General features: G+C 45.2%; 1 protein-coding gene across 7 annotated transcripts in view; it reads left to right on the top strand.

The window, feature by feature from the left end:
* DCUN1D4 (defective in cullin neddylation 1 domain containing 4) overlaps nucleotides 1-19,351 on the top strand; it is a 72,706-nt gene that overhangs the window by 10,662 nt on the left and 42,693 nt on the right. Inside the window, exons 1-2 of one of the 7 annotated variants that reach the window (XM_040966476.1) lie at nucleotides 10,748-10,995; nucleotides 13,877-14,012. The exons of 2 other annotated variants lie outside the window; for them this stretch is intronic. Coding sequence is in view for 2 of the 5 variants with exons in the window: in XM_040966474.1 (XP_040822408.1) it covers nucleotides 394-418 (25 nt within the window). In the remaining 3 variants the exon portion in view is untranslated. Of the gene's footprint in view, nucleotides 1-246; nucleotides 419-782; nucleotides 859-10,747; nucleotides 10,996-13,876; nucleotides 14,013-18,015; nucleotides 18,879-19,351 lie in introns of those variants that run through there. 4 more of the 7 variants (XM_040966474.1, XM_040966475.1, XM_040966478.1 and 1 more) reach the window with 4 other exon arrangements.

Genomic DNA, 19,351 nt, shown 5'->3' on the forward strand with positions numbered 1-19,351 from the left:
GTGGACCAGTTCCCCAGCCTCGCCCCTACACGCGCTTTCGGACCCCCGGGGATGACTGACAGCTAGCAGGTCCAACCCGCGACTCCTGAGCGTGGCCTCCGCTAGGGGTGTTACGGGGACGAGGCCTCGCGACCAATGGCTTTAGAGTCCTGGGGGCGGGGCCTCTCCGGCAGCTTCAGACAGGAGCTATCGGCACTCCAGCCGCCCAATGAGAGCCGCGGAGAGGCGGTCCCTCGGCTGAGGCTCAGCCAATGGAGCAGGCGAGGGGGCGGGCCCCGAGTGCCTGGCGGCGGGTCCTCAGCTCCCCAGCCGAGGTGCGGCGAGCCGGTGTGGGGGGAACCGCGAGGCGAGCGCGGGAGCCTGGGAGGCACACCGGGTGTGAGCTGCCCGAAAATGCACTCGGATGCCGCAGCTGTCAGTGAGTTTGGGGAAAGCCAACGATCACTTTCAACTCGGGTCCCGCAGTCCCCGCCCCACGCCTCCTGTCCCGCAAAGCGTCCGGGAGCCCCTGCCTGGGGAGCCAGCCCTTCCCCTCGGGGGCCGGGGCGGGCGGTGACGCTGCGGGCGGCGCGGGGCGGAGGCGGGCGTGGGGGGGAAGGGGCCGGCCTGCCGGGGAGGGCGGAGGTGAGGGGGGTGGGGACTGGCTCCATTTCAGTGTTGGGGGAGAAGGGGGGGCGGGCCGTGAGATGAAGGGCCCGGCCCGGAGTGTCCGGAGTGAATGGAGGTGGAGGCGGCGGCGGGCGCTGGCGGGCAGGCCCGGGGGTGGCACCGGCGGCGAGGGGGCGGGAGCGAGCGCCGGGGCGCAGGGCTGAGGGTTTCCCAGGCTGTGCGGTGCGGGCGGCTCCGGGAGCCGGGCGGGTGAGTGCGAGGGGAGCGCGGGGGCGGGGACAATGGGAAGCCGGGCTGGCTGGCGGGGGTGGGGGAACAATGGGGCCGCCCGCGCGGGGCAGGGGGCGAGGGCTGATGTAACGGGAGGGCTTGCGGGGTGTGATGGAAGAGTTGGGGAGTCCGGCGGGCGGGAGGGGCCCTGGAAGGGGTGGCGGGGTAACGGAGTGGTGGGAAAGGGACGAGGTGTGGTGGTCGTCGGCTAGGGCAGGTGTTGGGACGGTGGGCTTCCTGGGGGAGGCTTTGGGGTGGCAGGATGGGGGCAGGGGGTCCAGGCGATGAGGTGGGGGTGAAGAGCTAGTTGGGGAGGAAGAGGAGGTGGGGAGGGGCTGGAGTAGGGGCCGGACTGTCACGTCCAGATTGGGTCCGGCCCCGGGCTGGGGGGCGGCGGGTGCTGGTTGCGGGGACTGTGTTTGGGGGAGGTGCTTCCCCCGCGCTGTCGAGGCAGGGTCCCTGGAGGGGCTGTGGGGGTGGGAAAGCCCAGACCTTGGGCGTGCGGGGAGGGGAGGCGGGGCCGAGGTGGAGGGGACGGGGGAGGTGTCCCGAGGCTGGCTCCGGCGGCGGTTCCCGCGAGCGGCGGGAAGCGAGGTTGGCGCTGGCGCGGGCTCCGGCTGCGGGATTGGGAGGTGGGGCAGAGGCGCAGGCTGCGGGTTTTCCCGCGGCGGGAGCCGGAGGGCTCAGGCCCTTGGGAGTCTGGGTTTGGGGTGGGGGATTGCGCAGGGGAGGTGTCGGGGTCCCTCGCGATCCGTGCATTTGGCAGTCTGTGACGCAGTTGTGTAATTTCTGGCTGTCAGGTGGGGAGGCTGGTGGCTCGGGACCCGCTCGCCAGCAGGGAGAGCTTGCCGGGAGGCCTAGCGCCGCGCCGCGGGGGCGCGACCTCTCCCTGGTATGCGGGAAGGGCGCTTTAGGGGTTTCCTTAGGGTCTGGTTCCAGTCGCCGGGTGTGAAGGGGAAAGGCAGTCGCGCGGAATTCTGGGACTTGTAGTCCTGGACGCGCCGGGCCGCGGTTGGGTTGAGTGCACGTGGGTAACTGTGGAAACCAGTCCCACAATGCAGCGCGCCCTTCGGAGCCTCCCAGCTCTGCCAACTCGCTTTTTTCCCCAGCTGACCCGAGCTCCGGTCCAGTCCTCAGGGACTGGAGCGGTTCCCTGGACCTCCTGCCTGTATGGGCGGGAGAAGGACGGCCTGCCTAAGCAAATAAGCAAAGCCCAGTCGTTTCACACTTGAGTTTTTTTTTTTTTTTAAATCTCCTAGTTAATTATTTTCTACTGTGTTTGGTGGCCTTACTTGGTCGAATAAGTTCTAATTCTCAAAGCCACCGAACATACTTATCATAGAACACATGGAAAAAAAACACAACCTGAGGCAGTTTTAGGATGGTGTGTTTATTCTGGCTTTTGGTGTGTGTGTGTGTGCACTAGTTTAAAAGGTTCAGTCTTACATAGTATGGGAGCACAGTAAAGATGACTGACCCTCAGGAGAATGATATAAACTAGGCCTTGATATTTGTGAGCTGGTTGGATTGCTGAAAGAAAAGAGAGTTGTTATTTTTAAAAAAGATTGTCCTGAACTGGGTGGTGGAGAGGCTGTTGCTTGGGACTTGGGGTAGAAATGATGGCATAGAATGAAAATGGGAAGGTGAGCCAAAGAGATTGTGATGTCTTCAGTTTGTAGAAACGCTTGGAAAGCGAATGAGAGGGAGACATACTATACAACAGGGGAGAACCTTAAAAGTTATTATGCGTGCTTTGTTTTTAACTATAGCTATAATTCCTTCTCTCTGATATTAGAGATCTTCCCCATTCTGCAGACTCCCAAACATCACATCTTTTGCCAGTTCTTTACATTTTTATTTTATTTTTTAAAGATGTGTTTATTTGAAAGGCAGAGAGGGAGGGAAGGAGGGACTGAGAGAGTTAGCCAGTGATCCCAATTCCATCTGCTGCTTAACTCCGCAAGTGTTGCAGTGGATGGGGAAGCCAGGAGCCTGGAACTCCATTCAAGTCTCCCACGTGGGTGCAGGGGCCTGAGTATTTAGGTCATCCTCTGCTGTCTCCCAGGCATGTCAGCAGGGAGCTGGATCCAGAGTGGAGTGATCTGGACAGGAACTAGCACCTCTCGGATGTTGATGTCCCAACCAGTGGCTTATAACCCCCTGTGCCACAACGCTGGCCCCTCCCTTTTGCAGCAGATAGATATACATACAAGATACAAGGAGAAGATTGGCAACACAAGTTTCCTGAAGAATGTTCTAGTGATCATCATGATAAAAATGTTACCAGGCAGTCCTTAGATCTGGAAACCTTTTGCTACAATTACAGAAATACTGAACTTGCATACTGGATTGCATGGTGGTTCTTTTTGTATTGTCTGAAACCTTGGGCAGTGTGTTGTGTTTTGGGGAAATGACTTAAACCTCTACAGTCTTAAAATATTCAGAAACTCTTCTTGACATGTAATATGGACAGTTTTCAAAAAGTGCTCTTTTACCAGTGGCATTTGTGCTTGCAGAGGGTAAAATGATGAGGTCGACAACAACTGATGAGGTGTAGTTATAGTCAAGACAGTGTTTTATAGGAAAATATTAGGCTGGTCAAATCCTTGCTGTTACATCCCAGAGGACAGGTGCCCTCATAACACACCTGCTACCAGCTGCCCCAAAGCCCTACACTCCCCACACATACCTCCTTGTGTTGGACTTCAGGTTGCTCTTCAGTGTTTTGGCTCTTGAGGACATGTCTTATTTTCTTTTGAATTTAGTTGTGTATTTAAACAGCTGTTTATTGTGCTTCACCCCAAATATTGCAGAAAAATTTCTAGGTAGTTTTGTCTGTAGTGACACTGCCAAACTTCATTTGTGTATATCTATTTTCTTCTTTCTCTACTGCTACCTCTAAGAAGTATCATTACTGGTACTTGATTTCATTTCTGTAAACTTTTTATCTTCTTTCCTTGTCTGTTTTTATTTTTAGCTGCTCCTGGCAATTCTCTACAGCTTCTTGCGTTCTTCTTTGCTATATGTTTGTGTTATTCTCATCTCAATCATTATTGTCATCTAGCTGGTAATAGCTAATAATCCTGCCACCTCAGCAGTAATAGAAATCAGCCTGTCAGAAACTGACCGACCTCATGGTGAACTCTTGTATCATTTAGGATGCTTTTGGCAAGTAATAATAGTCAACTAAAAATGGTTTATTTTAAGAAAAATAGTTTCATGTGAAATGTGGTGAGCAAGGTGGAGAGAGAGATTTTATTTGCTGGTTCACTTCCCTGCTGCCCTCAGTGAGGGCTGGGACCCACCAAAGCTGGAAGTCTCGACCTTAATCCAGTTTTCCCACATGAGTGGTAGGGACCCAAGTACTTGAGCCATCATGCGCCACATCCCAGAACACAGAATGTGTGTTAGCAGAAAGATGGATCGGAAGTAGAGTAACGGGGACTTGAGCCAGACACTCCAGAGTGGGGTGTGGGTGTCCCAGGTGGCGATTTGACAGCTGGGCTGAGGGCCCCGCCCAAAGTAAGGTTGGTTATTGTCCAGCAGCAAGAAATCCCAAGGCAGGCAGTTCTAAGGCTGGTGGTGGCTTAATGACATCATGAGGTTAGATCTTTGGATCTTTCTCCTCTCAGGTTTGTAACCTCACAGCTGTAGTATGGTTGGTGCAGTGCTACACATCTTGCCTGTTGAAGAAAATGGGGAGGGACAGAGCGTATTACCTTGGAACTCCCTCTTAGGATGCAGGGAAATCTTCCAGAAACTCACGTTGGGAACTTTGATCTCAGTGTCATTGGGTAGGAATGATCTCATGCTGCTGCCCTGAGGGTGGCTTACGATGTGACTTTCTGGCATTTTCAGCTTCTGTTGCAGGTTGTGGGCTTTTCTCAGGTGGAAGGAGGGCGGAGAGAATGCTGGGGGATTGGCAACCCACCCATTCCAGCCCAGGACCAGTTGCTCGGGCCAAGTGGCTCTGGCTTGCTCTTGGGCTTTTAAAATCTGTTAACTTGTTTTCTCTCTTGCTGGAAAAGGATTAGGGATGGCTTACTAAATGCAGATATAATGTTGTCAAGAAAAGGAAAATAAATTATGTATAGACTTATAGGGCGCAGAAAAATACTTAAAATGCTAGCCATATGTTGGAAATAGGTTATGTATTTGGTGAGCTACTTAGCAGCCACCACAGAAAAAAAACCTAATTAATTAACTGGTGTTAATTTTAATAGCCATATTGGAATCTTAGGCATTTTTCATCTTTTCTTTTCTTTCCATGTCTGCCCTTTGTCCCCTGTGCCTGTTTACCATTGCCTGGGGTCTGGCCCAGCCTTTCTTCTCAATGACACGTAATGGTTGGCCAGATTTGGCCTTCTCTGCTAGCATTTGAATGGTGTTTGGTGTTGAGTTCTTCTGGCCAAGAGCCTTGAATGCTTCTAGTTTTTACTGAAGTGTGGACTCCACAGGGCCGGGTGGGCTTGATCTGTAGTGGAAGCTCTTCCTTTTCCCTTGCAATGCTAATGCTTCCCAGTGAACTGCTGTCGGTGCTGCTCTCTCGAGCTGGGCCTGACTGCGTTCCTCTCCTTTCCATTCTCCCTCCTGCCCTGTGGGCCTCTGCCACTTAGTTGCAGGCCAAATAACCATGGCTGTGTGTGTATTGCTTCTCCTCTTTCTCAGTTAAATTTTACCCCCTTGAGATCTGGGAGCAGGTCTTAGTGTCCACTTGAGTGCCTTGTTTGATGTCTTGCTTAGGTATTCCAGTTAGCAGGGTATTCAAAAATGATCGTGGAAAATGAAATTACAAGACTATTTATCTGATATAAAGAATGTTTAGGGGGCTGGAGTTGTGATGTAGTAGGCTAAGTTTCTGTCTTTGATATTGACATCCCATATGGTCACTGGTTCAAGTCCCAGCTGCTCCACTTCCCACCAGCCTGCTTATGGCTTGGGGAAACAGTGGAAGATGGCTCAAGTCCTTGGTACACTGCACTCATGTGGAGACACAACATACTCTCTTGGCTCCTGGCTCACATGGGGTTTGTTCCAGCCATTGTGGCCGTTTGGGAAGTGAACCAGTAGATGGAAGATCTCCCCTTCTATCTATGACTCTGTCTTTCAAACAAGTAAATAAATGGATCCATGCAACTCTGCCTTTCAAATAAATAAATAAGTAAAATGTTTGGATCCATGTATATGTAGGATCTGCAAAAAACTCATGGAAAATCCATATTATGAAAAAAACTGCATGGATTTCCAACTTAAATGGTTAACTGTTCAATAGTTAAGTGAATTATCTGAAAAATATTGTTCTTTCTGTTGCTATTCAACATACTTTTGAGTCTTCTTTCATTGTTTTTGAAATTTTCTTCAAGGAACGAAAACTATCATTTATTACCTCTTTCTCTTTTTGTCAGCTATATGCACTCTAAAGGTTTTTCTTTTTAAAATACGTGCAGATGCGAGTTTTGGAGGATTTCCGTGACAGGGGAAGAGCAGACGGATGGGGCTGTGTGGGCAGCAGAGGAGTGTGTGGCAGTGTGGTGCCCATTCCGGATCTCCTGTCCTGAGTACAGGGGGAAGGTGGGGTGAGGCAGAGTAGCTCTGGTGTGGAGGGGCCTGGAGGGTTTCTGCTTTGCCCCTCTTTTTTTTTTTTTTATGATTTAATCCTGACTGTAAGAATTCATGTTTAGCTAACAATGTAGTGAGGTTGCTTAAAGGCTTGCTTTATTTGGAAAAGGAAAGTAAAATGGATAATTTGGAGGTAAAATTTATAGTAAATCTGACATTGGTGCTGGTAAGTTTTTATAGTTGGTCAGCTTGAATTGATGTTGATAGGTTTACATTTCTTATCCTGAAATTTAGGTTAGAAATATCTGTTGAGAAATACTCTTTGGAGAACATGCACTTAAAAATATGTTTTGTGTAACATTCTAAATGGAATGATGTAGTTTAATAATCCTTGCATGGAATTTCAGATTAAGAATTATTTTTCCTAGGGTATCTAGTATTGTAATAAAGTGTCTCTGCGACTTCAGATTTGAATTGTTGTTCTTTGAATTAGAAAACACTGCTAATGAAGAATTATTCTAAATCTAGGGACATAGGCTTGTATGTAGATTTTGAAAATAATATGCTGAAGAAACGGACTCTGCTGCAGATAGCATTGTCTCCAGGAGTGATGGCTTGTTTTTTGGTTGGTTAAAGTGCTATCATTGAGGGTTTCTTCCTCATGAATGTAGTGTTGAAAACTTTTCATTGCTTGCTGGTCAGTGTCAGGAGTTGAAGAGGCAGGAGTAATCCAGTTGTGTCTGAAGTGGGTATTGTGTGTCTTCATGGGTCCTAGCTCTTCCTCTGATTAGAGAATTCCTGCCTCAGCGGACAGAGGGCTCAGATGCATATTTCCCAGAGTCAGTGTGAAGAAGGAGGCCAGTGAGGGGAGGGAAGACTCCAGGAGCCCAAGGGCGCTGTAAGGTGTGGAGGTGTGGAAGGTGCCCGGGGCGACAGCTGCACTCTTCCTGGAAGCCAATTCTAGCCATGTGGCCGGTGTAGTCTGGCACATGCTTTTAGGCCTTGCTTTGTTGTGGTTGAATGGGCTTGATTCTTTGGATTTCCTGGAGATTCCACAAACTTTCCAGTAGCTCTTAAAAAATCAATTTCCCGTGCAAATCAGGCAGAAGTGGCTTTTCTGATGCTCACAGCTAAGACTCCTGACCATGCCGCACACAGAGCAGTGTGGGTTCTGGCCCTCGTGGGCGCAGAGGAGCTGGCCTGTGGACTTTGTTTAGAGGTGACCCAAGGGACCTAGGGCCTCAGTTGTAGGTCACAGGAGCTGTCTGTTCTGACAGTCAGCCCTGCATTTGGTATGTTTTAGGACTGGCTTTTTCCCTAGTTTACTGTCCCTAAGAAGTCAGCTAGAGACAGGTGAGGCTCTGCTTGGGTGTTTCTTAAGATTTCACTTGGGAGAATTAGCTATGGAGGTGACATATGTGGGTTTTGTTTGTTTGTGGAATATTTTGTTTGGCTAAAAATTATATCTGATAGTGCTAATGACAGCTTTATTGAGCTATGACTTACATATTAAAATTATGTAAAAAATTAAGTACATAGATTGCTAGCTTTTGATAACTACTGTCTTTTTTTGGTCTAAAGTCTACTAGATTAAGATATAGGACTTTTTTTTTTTTTACTAAGTAAAGTTTTCTTGTGCTGCCTATAGTCAGCACTTCTTCCCTAAACTCAGTGCAGTGTTTTTTTTGTCCTGGGTCTAGTGGCTCAGTTGACTAATCCTCCCTTTGCAAGCACCAGTATTCCATATGGTCACTAATGTGTTCCTGGCTGCTCCACTTCCCATGCAGCTCCATGCTGGTGGCCTGGGAAAGAAGCGGAGGATGGCCCAAGTCCTTGGGACCCTACAGCCCTGTGGGAGGCCTGGAGTCATCTCCTGTCTTCTTGCTTTGAATCAGCTCAGCTCCGACTGTTGTAGCCATTTGAAGAGTAAACCAGCAGATGAAGACCTGTATCTCTCTCTTCTCTCTATAACTTGCCTTCCCAATAAAAATAAAATTTTAAAAAGATGTGAGTTACTCTAGGCTGCATCCATGTTAGTTGATAATTTGTCATTTTGTTGTTCGTGAGATATTATAAAGCTAGCATTGCAATGCATTTTGTTTTTTTTTAATTCCTCCTATCCCCACTTCTCTAAATCCAAAGAAAACTAATAGTGCCAGGCAGTCCACATCTAGCTTCCTATGGATGCAGCTGGGAGGCAGCAGATGATGACCCAAGTGCTTGGGTTCCTTCTGTTCATGTAGGAGACCCAGATGCAATTACTGGCTCCTGATTTTAACCTTTCCTAGTTTCAGCTGTTACAGCATTTGGGCACTGAACCAGTGGATGGAAGACACCTCTGTCTTGCTTTCTGTTTCTGCGTGTCTTTACTTCTGTCATTCTCCCCACCCCACCTTTGAAATAAATCAGTCTTGGGGGAAAAATTTTTTTTTAGATGGTGATGGCTGTTGTGATTCTCATACAAACAAAAAAATTAACCTCAAGGTCATACAGCTTATAAGTGGTGAGTTCAGATTTTCCCTCAGGCATTGGTGATTCCAGTGTCTAGGTGTCACTCCACTGTCAGAAAAATAATTTCTTCATGTTTTATTTGTCCTTTTTGGCTTAGCCTTACAGTCCCTCAGCAAACACATTGGGCTTCCTTTTTGGGTACAGCTTTCTCATGAATGATGATGACAGAGCCAGTGGATATGGCTTATCATTTTGCTTTTGGGTCTTGGCGTGAATCCCAGCCAGTTCAGGGTCTAGAGTTTCTGAATTGCTTCTCGCCTGCTCTTCGTTTCTGTTGGTTTGCTTGCATTGACAGCATGCCTTTAACACTGACCTTGCTGGGCCACTGGATACGTGTAGCAGAGTATTTCCATATTTCCTCTGTTCACTAAAGAAAATTCACTTTTTAGCCTTCTTAGATTTTATTTGATAGCTGTGTATTAAAATATTCTTGAGACATTATGTTCTTTTTAAATATAGGAGATATCAAACTACCTTGTAGAAAATCTGAAAAATATGAAACTTACCTCTTAGTAGAACTACTAGCTAGAAATTTTGTAACATTTTTAAATTGTTTACTTCTTTTTACAGTTTTGGAAAAGTTTGTGTCCCCAGCTCTCCCCTCTGCACTACTTTAGTATCTTTCTACAGATGCCATTCCCCTACACTACATCACAGGTGTAATTACCCCACAGGCAACTGAGAAAGACAATGCACACTTCTGTGTCTGTTGAATTAATAGCTTTGAAGACGTATCACCTTGTTAATTTTCCTGTTCCACCTTTACTTATTGATGTTTTAGGTTCAGAGTGCCTCAGTCTCGCCTATGTTTTAATAATAATGGAAATAAAATAATGAACCTTGCTGGCACTATATGAGGTAGCACTATACCAGGTGGCTGATACACACCATCTCATTTAATCCCCACAATGCATGAGAACACTGAGGCACAACAAAGTTGGGTAACACCTGAAGGGCCATTCAGCTAGATTTTGACAGAGGTGGGACTTGAACCCGGGGCTTCTGGTGCCACCACTGACATTCTTGTACCAGAGTCTAGGCTCTTGTAATATTGGTGAGTTTAAAGGATGGGTTTTTTTCTCTGAATGGTCAAGCGAGTCTGTGTTGTCTGTGGGCAGGTGGAGTGAGAAGCAGCCTAGGGCTGTTGGGAGTGCAGCCAAGCCATGTCCTGATGTGGCTGGTTCCTTTGAGATGGCACTTGCAGCCACAGCCATGTGGTGGGTGAAGGGTGCGAGGTGTCAGGCTCCCTCTCCTGGGTGGCTGGTTTCTAATCCCAGCCTCTTGTATGGGATCTGTGAGAGAAGCCAGCTGCTGTCGGGTGCTTGGGTGTCTGTAACTTTGGGTCTTATATTCAGTGAAAATGCTGAGTCACTTACAGTGACCTGATTCCTTCTCAACTTACCCTTTTCCATGGCTCCTCCTTTTGGCTTTGTTACCTTGTATATTGCAAATATTTACGGAGGAGGGAAGGTGTTAGCACCTTGCTCATTTGCTGCATTGTTTCCTTTCCTTTTCACTTGGCTTTTCAACCCTGTGAGCCTTTACCTGAAACTGGCCCTTTATCGCTGTGCTGAGAGGTTGTCCTTGAATCAGTTAGAGCCCTGTCTGGTCTGTGTCAAGGTGGCTGCAGGAGTGCTTGACTGTTGGGTCAGGGGTGAGATGCTTCTGCCTGCTGTGGCTCCTGTTGGCTGCACATTTGACTTTCCTGGGCTACTGGAGAAGATGGAAGCCCTTGCCACCTGTTTTACTCACTGGGGCTCTGGTAGAGGTGTATGTTTTAAGCTTCCCAGGAGATGCTGATTTGCAGCCAGTGGAAGAGGTTGGTTTGTTTTTTAAAGTAGTTTTATTAGTGAGCTGGATTTGATGTGGGCTGTGAGGGAGAGGGCTCAAAAGATGCTGGAGCTCATTTTCCATGGGCATTGCACCTGCCTGCTGGCACCTTTCTTGCACACTTTCTGATGTCATAGTCAACACTTGGGTAGTGCCCTGCTGCCCCCTGTCCCCAACCCTGTGCCAGGCACTGTTCTATGCATATACACCTGAGAGGTAGGCACTGTTATCTGTTTTGTGAAAAAGAAATTTCTATTCCTAGTGATGAAGGGAATGAAACAGATCTGTGAACCCTGCTTGTGGTTCTGCCTCATTTTGGATAGGGCAAATTCATTTCAAATCTTTGTGATTTACTAATTGAGCCTCAAATGTGAATTTTTTTTAAGGTTTATTTTTATTTGAAAGGAAGATTTTTATATATAGAGAGGAGACAGAGAGAGGCCTTTCATCTGCTGATTCTCTCCACAAATGGTCACAATGGCCAGAGCTGAGCTGGTCTGAAGCTGGGGATCCTGAGCTTCTGCTGAGAGTTCCATGTGGGTACAGGAGCCCAAGGACTTAAGCCGTCCTCCATTGCTTTCTCAGGCCTTAAGCAAGGAGCTGGTTCAGAAGAGGAGGAGCCAGGTGGACATGAACTAGCAATCCTGTGGGTTATTGGCTTAGCAGCGGAGGCCTGATAGATATGCTACCATGCTGTCCCCATATATTTGTTTCTGCAAATGAAACAGGCCTGTACCATCTCATACAGCTGATGACTATCCGTTGATATGCAAAGTTGGGGATTGGCATTACACTTTCTTTAATATGCTATTTTGTATAGTTCAGACATAGAGTATACTCCACCGTGTGGCAATTTTTACATTTTAAGCATTTCAGGTTAACATTGTAACATAATCTTTGTTTTTTTATTTTTATTATTTTTTTTTAATTTTGGAGTTTTTGCTTTTCTTTTGAAACCACATGTATTTTGTAGTTTTGAACTCATCTATAGATCTGCACTGATGTAGGCTTCTTGTTCCACCTCTTCACACTCAGGTGCTCTTCACCGCTGTATCTTTCCAGGACACTAAACAGGTTTCACATCAGCATTTTAAACATGTTCAGCTTTCACCATCATAAAATCCAGACTCAGTTCTCAAAACTGCATTGTGTCTGTGACCGCCTTCACAGCCAGACTTTTTGGACAACTTGTGTGTACTTGGTCTGTTTCTTCATCTGCACTCTCCTCTGGCCTCAGTTCTATCACTGCAGTCTTTGCTGAGATTATGGAGTAACATTCATGTGTCTAAGTTTAGTGACTTCTTATATATATAATGTAAATATGTATATGTAAATATATATGGCTTTTTTTTTTTTTTGCAAGGTAGAATCAGAGAAAGAGAGAAACAGAGTGAGAATGTAAAGGAAATGAAGCTTCCTCATATATTGGTTCACTGTCTAAGTGCTTGGAAGGGAAGGGCTGAAGCAGACCAAATTAGGAGCCAAAAACTCCATCTGGGTCACCACCACAGGTGTCAGGAGCCTAAGTGCTTGGGGCCATTGTCTGTTGTCTTCCAGGCACGTTGCCAGGAAGTTGGTTCAGTCCTGGTGGAGGCAGGACTTGATCCTGGGCACTCTGTTATAGAGTATATGTGTTCAAGGGCACAGCTTAACTCACTATGTAATAGCACCCGCTCCAGTGACTCTAAATGCATTGATCCCCATATTCATTGGAAGCTGCCGTGTGGTAGGAACATGCTATTGTATTTATTTCAGTACTGTGGTGAATAAAGCAAAAGAAAGTCTTCCAAGAAGCTTGGGCTCCAAAGGGAGTGACAAAGGTGTAGTTTCATGAGAGACCTCATTATTGTATGGAAAATGTCCAGAATAGGCAAATCTATATAGATAAAAAATAGATCAGTTGATTGATGAGTGTTGAAGGACAAAGGGAGTGATGGGGACTTACTACTGATGGGAAGATAAAAATATTAGTAATTAGATTGTGGTGAAGATACCAAAACCATTGGTTTATATGTTTTATTTAAAAAATATTTAAATTTTATTTGAAAGGTAGGCACATGCACACACAGATAGAGACCTAACAGTTCACTGACTTCTTCTCGAAGTGCCTCCAACAGCCAAGGCTGGGCCAGGTGGAAGCCAGGAGCCTGGAACTCAGTTTGCTTAGTGAATGGCAGGGACCCAATTATTTGAACCGTGACCTTCTGTCAACCAGGTTATGCATTAGCAGGAAACTGGAATTAGAAGTGGAGCCAGCACTCAAACCCTGGGACTCCGACATGGGATGTGGGCATCATAGCTGCTGTGTCAGATGCCTGCCCTGGGCTCATTTAACTGTATGAATTGAGGTGCTAACATTTTGGAGTGGCAGGTAAAGCCAGTGTCTGTGATTCCGGCATCCCATGTGGGCATCAGTTTATGACCTGGCTACTCCATTTCAGTCAAGCTTCCTGGTAATGGTTTGAAAAAAAAAGATGGCCCAAGTGTTTGGTTCCTGCCACCATGTAGGAGACCTGTGTTAAAGCTTCTGGCTCTGGCCTCACCCAACCCTGACTGTTGCAGGATTCTGGAGAGTGAAGCACTGGATGAAAGACATCTCTCTATCTGCTCTTTTCCCTCTTTCCCTCTCTCTGAAACTCTTGACTTTGAAAATAAAATAAACTTTAAAAAATAATGTGTGAAATGTTTGATATGTTAATTTTATCTTAACGAAACAATCAGTGTATTATCAGGAAGTAAAAGTTCTGTGAAAAAAATTTAAATTCAGTAGGGAGGTGGAGGTAATGTTTTGGACAGGCAAGATCTCTGAGGAGGTGCCATTTTGGTATTTTAGTAAAGATGGTTGTCAGGCATTTTGAACATCAAGGATCATAGAGCTGGATATCAGGCATAGTAGATGCCAATGCCCTGGGGCAGGGACTCACTGGAGTATTTAAGGAGGCATGTGGCTGGAAGGGAGTGAGCAAAGATAATCTAGGATAGATCATTTAAGATTTTGTAAGGATTTATTAATTTTTTTTTTGAGTGCTTCATTAAGAAGTCCAAAATCTCGGTGACTGAAATCAAAGGTTGTTACATGTCCTTTTTGGGTTGACAGGGGTCTGTGCTCCAAATCCCTGGAAGACACCAGTGTCTGTTGTGTAAGGAAGGAGTCAAGGCAGACCTCAGCAATGGACCCCAAGCACAGCACCTGGACCGGAACAGCACTTTGTTTACTTCTCCTGTATCACTTAGTAAGATAAGGAGGGGTCCTCGTTGCCCTTGGTGCATCCCCAGGTTGGATCTTGGGAGGCAGGCCTGTGCCACTGGCTCACATCTTTTCTGTGATCCAGAGACAGTTATAGTGAATGCTGATGATAATAACATTTCATTTAGGGTTTGTTTTTTTGGGGGGTGGGCATTCAAGTCATTATTTTTCAATAACCCCCCCTCTGACCTCTGATATTTTCAGGTTTAACTAATCATTTTCCTGATCATCACAAAGCATTTGTGTTAAACGTATCGCATGTTTATAGCAGGAATTGGCAAAATTATGGCGCATAGACCAAATCTGGCTCATGGCTTGATTTTTGCAAAGTTGTATTAGAAAGTAGTCATACTCATTATGTATTGTTTTTAGTTGTGTTTTAGCCCCAATTGCCTAGCTGCAACAGAGATATGGCCCAGAAAGACGATATTATATAATATATATAATATAATATATAATAATATATACATATATATAATATATATATATTCTGGCCCTTTATGGAGAGTCTACCAGCATCTGCTTTATACCATCTTGGGTCTCTTTGATGATTTCTGTGCCAGTCTAGCATGTTTATTCTTCCCAATGAACCCTCGTGCCAATCTGCCATTCTTGCCTGACTACCTTCCTTTTCCTCACTTCTTTTTTGGGGTGGAGAACTGAGGAGCAGGCATAACAGAACTTGGCTTGCGTTTAATTTACAGGTTAGTGAAGAAGGTTGGATTGCTTTCCCAGGTTTGGTCTCATTCGTTCCAGAAAGATATCATCTCTATGTTTCAGTTCTTCGGTGAACTTTTATTGTTGCTTCAAGTTGTTGATTGATTTTTTAAAAAAACGTTTTATTTCCTTAATTGTGCTGTTGCCTTTTGTTGCTGTTACAATGGAAATCTTCCAGTTATATTTCACACGTGACTATGATACAAGGGGAAGCTTTTGCCGGTGAATTTAATTTCTGGTTTTGACCCTCTTGTGGACATACATTTTAGGACTGTTATCTTGATGGCAAGGACATAGGTGCTTGAGTCTTCACCTACTGCCTTCCAGGTGTTCATTAACAAGGAGGTGGGACTCAAACCCGGCACTCCACTGTGGGAGTCAGGTGGTTTAACTGCTGTGCTGTGTGCCTGCTCCCGGACTTGTCATTTGTTAATATTTCCTTTGTTAACAGTCATTGTGCTTACTAGTGGTGGTTTTTTTCCACCTCATATTTATGTGTCTGCCTATAATGTGGGTTCTATCACAAGGGTAGTGTAGCAGTGGTCACTTTCCCTCTTTTATATTGTGTACGTCACGACAAATGGTAATTGAAACAACAAAACCAAGGAATTTTATGTCCAGACAACATGTATTGGATAATTTTAAGACTTCTCAGAAGGTAATGAGGGCAAGCAGGTAGTGCCTTTTTGCAGAGCCAGTTGTTGCTTTGAAGATGCAATATAGAGTTTGCATGCCCTGTGAGAGGATAACATCCAATTGCTGCTTTACCATGGCAAGCAATTTGATCCTAGAATATAGTTGATTTAATTTCAAGCATTTATCCTTTGGAATTCAAATATGAACAGAAGGAAATTTTCGTGAAACAGTGGTTTCCTAAATAGGTTCTGGGTAAAACATCTGCTCATTACCTTTAACATCTATGCCTCAATGATGTGAAATCTACTTTAGATATTTAAGGTCTATTACTTGCCCTGAGCACTAAACAGATGAACTATAAATCCAGTATTTGTTAACCTGATGGAATCTTTTTTAAAGATTTATTTTTCTTGGAAAGACAGATGTACAGAGAGGAGAGACAAATAGATCTTTCATCTACTAGTTCACTCTCCAAGTGACCGCAATGACTGGAGCTGAGTTGATCAGAAACCTGGAATCAGGAGCTTCTTCTGGGTCTCCCACGCAGGTGCAGGGTCCTAGGGCTTTGAACCATCTTCCTCTGCTTTCTCAGGTCACAAGCAGGGAGCTGGATGGGAAGTAGATTAGCTGGGACACAAACTGGCACCCATATGGGATCCCAGCTCTTGGAAGGAGGATTAACCAATCAAGCCATTGCACCAAACCCTGAGTATATGTTTTGTTTTATTTTATTTTATTTTATTTTATTTATTGGAAAGTCAGATATACAGAGAGGAGAGACAGAGAGGAAGATCTTCCGTCCGATGACTTACTCCCCAAGTGAGCACAACGGCCGATGCTATGCCGATCCGAAACCAGGATCCAGGAACCTCTTCCAGGTCTCCCGCACGGGTGCAGGGTCCCAAGGCTTTGGGCTGTCCTTGACTGCTCTCCCGGGGCCACAAGCTGGATGGGAAGTGGAGCTTCCGGGATTAGAACCGGTGCCCATATGGGATCCCGGCGCGTTAAAGGTGAGGACTTTAGCCATTAGGCCATGGTGCCGGGCCCTGAGTATATGTTTTAATGTAGTTTTTTTATTCCTCCTGAGTTTGTGTCTTCTCCTTAACTTCTCATTATGTTGGTGAAACTGAAGAATTATTTATGTTTGTGGTATTAATTTTTTTCTTTTCCTCTTCTCCCCTTCTTTATTTGGGTGAATTGAAAGTAGTTGTAGGGATTGGATATGGAAATGGGTAATTGCTAATATATGGTACTTGGTTTGTGATCTGAACCTATGATAAAATGAAACTTTATGTATAGAACTTGATATTGTGATTACCTACATCTATCACTATAAACATCAGCAGTGACCTGTGAATATCACAGTGCCATTTTAGGTTAGGCCTTAGAGCTATATCAGGCCTCTTGCTGCCATCACAGAGGGACCTCTTCAATCCTTGAAGAGGGACTCGAGTTGAGCCAACACAAGAGAGAAGCTATTTGAGACAGCTCTGTCATGGTGGGGAACAGTATGCAGATGCAGTTGTAATTTGTATCCCGGTTGAGCACTTACTATGTCCCAGATATTGTGACGTCTAGGCATTGTAAGGCGTCTGATTGCGTGTTTTCATCCTTACAACATTACTATGAAAAGTCATTTTTTAGTCTCACTTTACAGATGAGGAAATGGAAATGAAGGTTAAATAACTGGTAGACCTGAGATTTGAACCAACTACTGGGCTCTGGGTCTGGTTGTCATGCAGAGTGATATTTTAGACAGGAACAATGTTAAGTGTGTGTGCACATGCAACACGTGTGCATACTGGACTCTGAGAGTTTACGGACAATGATGGGCAGGCCAACTGGTGTTAGAAAGAAGGGTTTTGTGGAGTAGTGTGCTGATGGGAACTTTTTAAATTTTCAGCCCAATTCATGGAAGTCCAGGAATCCCAAGGTTTCTATTCCTTCCATATTCATATTAAGGAGAGAGAAAGATTGAGTACTTTCACTTTAGCTTCTCATATGTGAATTCTGAGAGCTGAATTATGGGCAGGGTGATGAAATGACAAAAGGATAGCTTTGGGAATCAGAAGAGACCTCACTGCAGCATTGGCCTTGGGGAAGCTCCTTTCTTTCATCCCTCCTGCTGCGGCCAGGTGGGAGGGGAGCTCAGTGAAGAGACAGACAATCTAGAGTCTAAGGTTTTGATTTGATTCTTCAGGAGTTTCAGAAATCTAATTTGTGTTTTAAGTTGGTAATAGAATGTTTGTCTTACATTTTTTAATTGGCAGAATTAAAGGGAGGTATGGCTTAATAGTAGATGGGAGAAGTGTATACATGGGTGTGCCTCATGACCTTTAGCAAGTCAAGAAAGGATCATATTTTCTGGCTTGAAAGATTCCTATACATGCTGTTTAACATAAATTAAGTCAGTCTGTCTGTCCACACACAGACTTGTGCTTACTCATGTACATATTTCCTGTGCAGTTGTACTCAGTGAGACAAAAACACTAGGATTCCATGTCCCATGCTGCCATCATTTATTTTCAACAAGGCTGGACTATTTAGGTGCCAAATGATTGACACATGTCTATATAGGAGGCCTGGTTGGAGCTTCTCACATATGAGAAGCTAAACAAAGTGAAAGTACTCAATCTTTCTCTCTTGGAGCTCCCAGCACTGTTTCTTTGGACCTTTCTCGATGGCCTTTTGGTGTGAGGCTATTGGCTGCCATGGGGTTTGCTGGAGCATTGCACGTGTACGTGTGCAGGTGTGGCTGCTGCTCCTGATTCCAGCAGGTAATACCAGGGACTCTGCTGCCTGCCCACTTACTCCTCTGTCCTGCATTTCCAGCATAGATGAGAGCAAAGCTTTCTAACCACTGGCACAGGATCAACTTGCTTTCTAAATTGCAAGTAGTAGCCCTCCAAGTTGTAGCCATAGTACAGACAACTTCTATTGTAATATCTGCTCTGTTCATGTCACGTATGTGGTGTCCCTAATAAAGATTCCAGGAAAGGGTGATTATTTTTTCTTCCTTCCTTCCTTCCTTGCATAACTTGGAGAGTTATAATATCTTTTCAAGGTCATTTTCGTGCTAACTTTTATGATAGGAAAGAAAATAAACTAACACAGATCCTGCTGTTTCCTGACAAAGCTTCTATTGATGCTCATTCATAAACTTTCAACTTGTATGCATATAGCATACTAGATAGGCAAGTGTCCTTAACTTCTACAAACATTGAAAATAAGGATTAAAGTCAGTAACTCGGCTTAGGATTTTAGGATGTGCAGGACTTTGTGATGGAGCAATTTCACTTGTCTTTGTGCATGACTTGAGTGGAACTCAGGTGTGGAGAGGGGATGCAGGCCTCCACTCCCTGACCCACATGTGTTTCTGGGGAAGAGAGCTCTGTCTCTGGTTCTGTTTCTGGGTGCCATGTAGTACTGCAATGCTTGCAAAGACTTTAACAGGCCCCATCCCTGGGCTCTGCTCTCTGAGACTGGAAGCCTGCAGGAGGTATCTTCGGTTTATCTGGCTTGTTTGGGAAGTGTGGGAGGGCTTAGCTTTTGCTTTAACTGTAAAAACAAGCTAGTCATATAAGAAGTGTTGAACCTTGTGATTGTCCGGTATCATTTTCTTGCTGGGAGTTTGCTTATTGTACCAGAAATTCTGACTATAGAAAGGGGAAGGGGACAGGGAATACTTCATTTGAGATCTCTTCTGTTTGTGTAACTCATAATTTGCTAACATTATTGATATGTTTCTATTAAGTTCCAGTTCATTATTGTAAGAATTTTGTAGCTACTGAAGTATTTTTGCTTTAGAATTCACATAAAACTTTCATGAACTTTTTAGCATTTGGTTGAGAATTTAACCTTACTGTCAGACTTTATGTCTATTAGATGGATTAGTAATTGTATGTTTTTTTTTAAAGCATCAAAGTAATTGAGATAATATTCACTGTATCAAAACATTTGTCTTAACTTTTT

The sequence above is a fragment of the Ochotona curzoniae genome, unplaced genomic scaffold (genome assembly GCF_017591425.1).
Source record: "Ochotona curzoniae isolate NIBS_2020 unplaced genomic scaffold, NIBS_Ocur_1.0 scaffold_4505, whole genome shotgun sequence".
NCBI classification, from domain to species: domain Eukaryota; kingdom Metazoa; phylum Chordata; class Mammalia; order Lagomorpha; family Ochotonidae; genus Ochotona; species Ochotona curzoniae.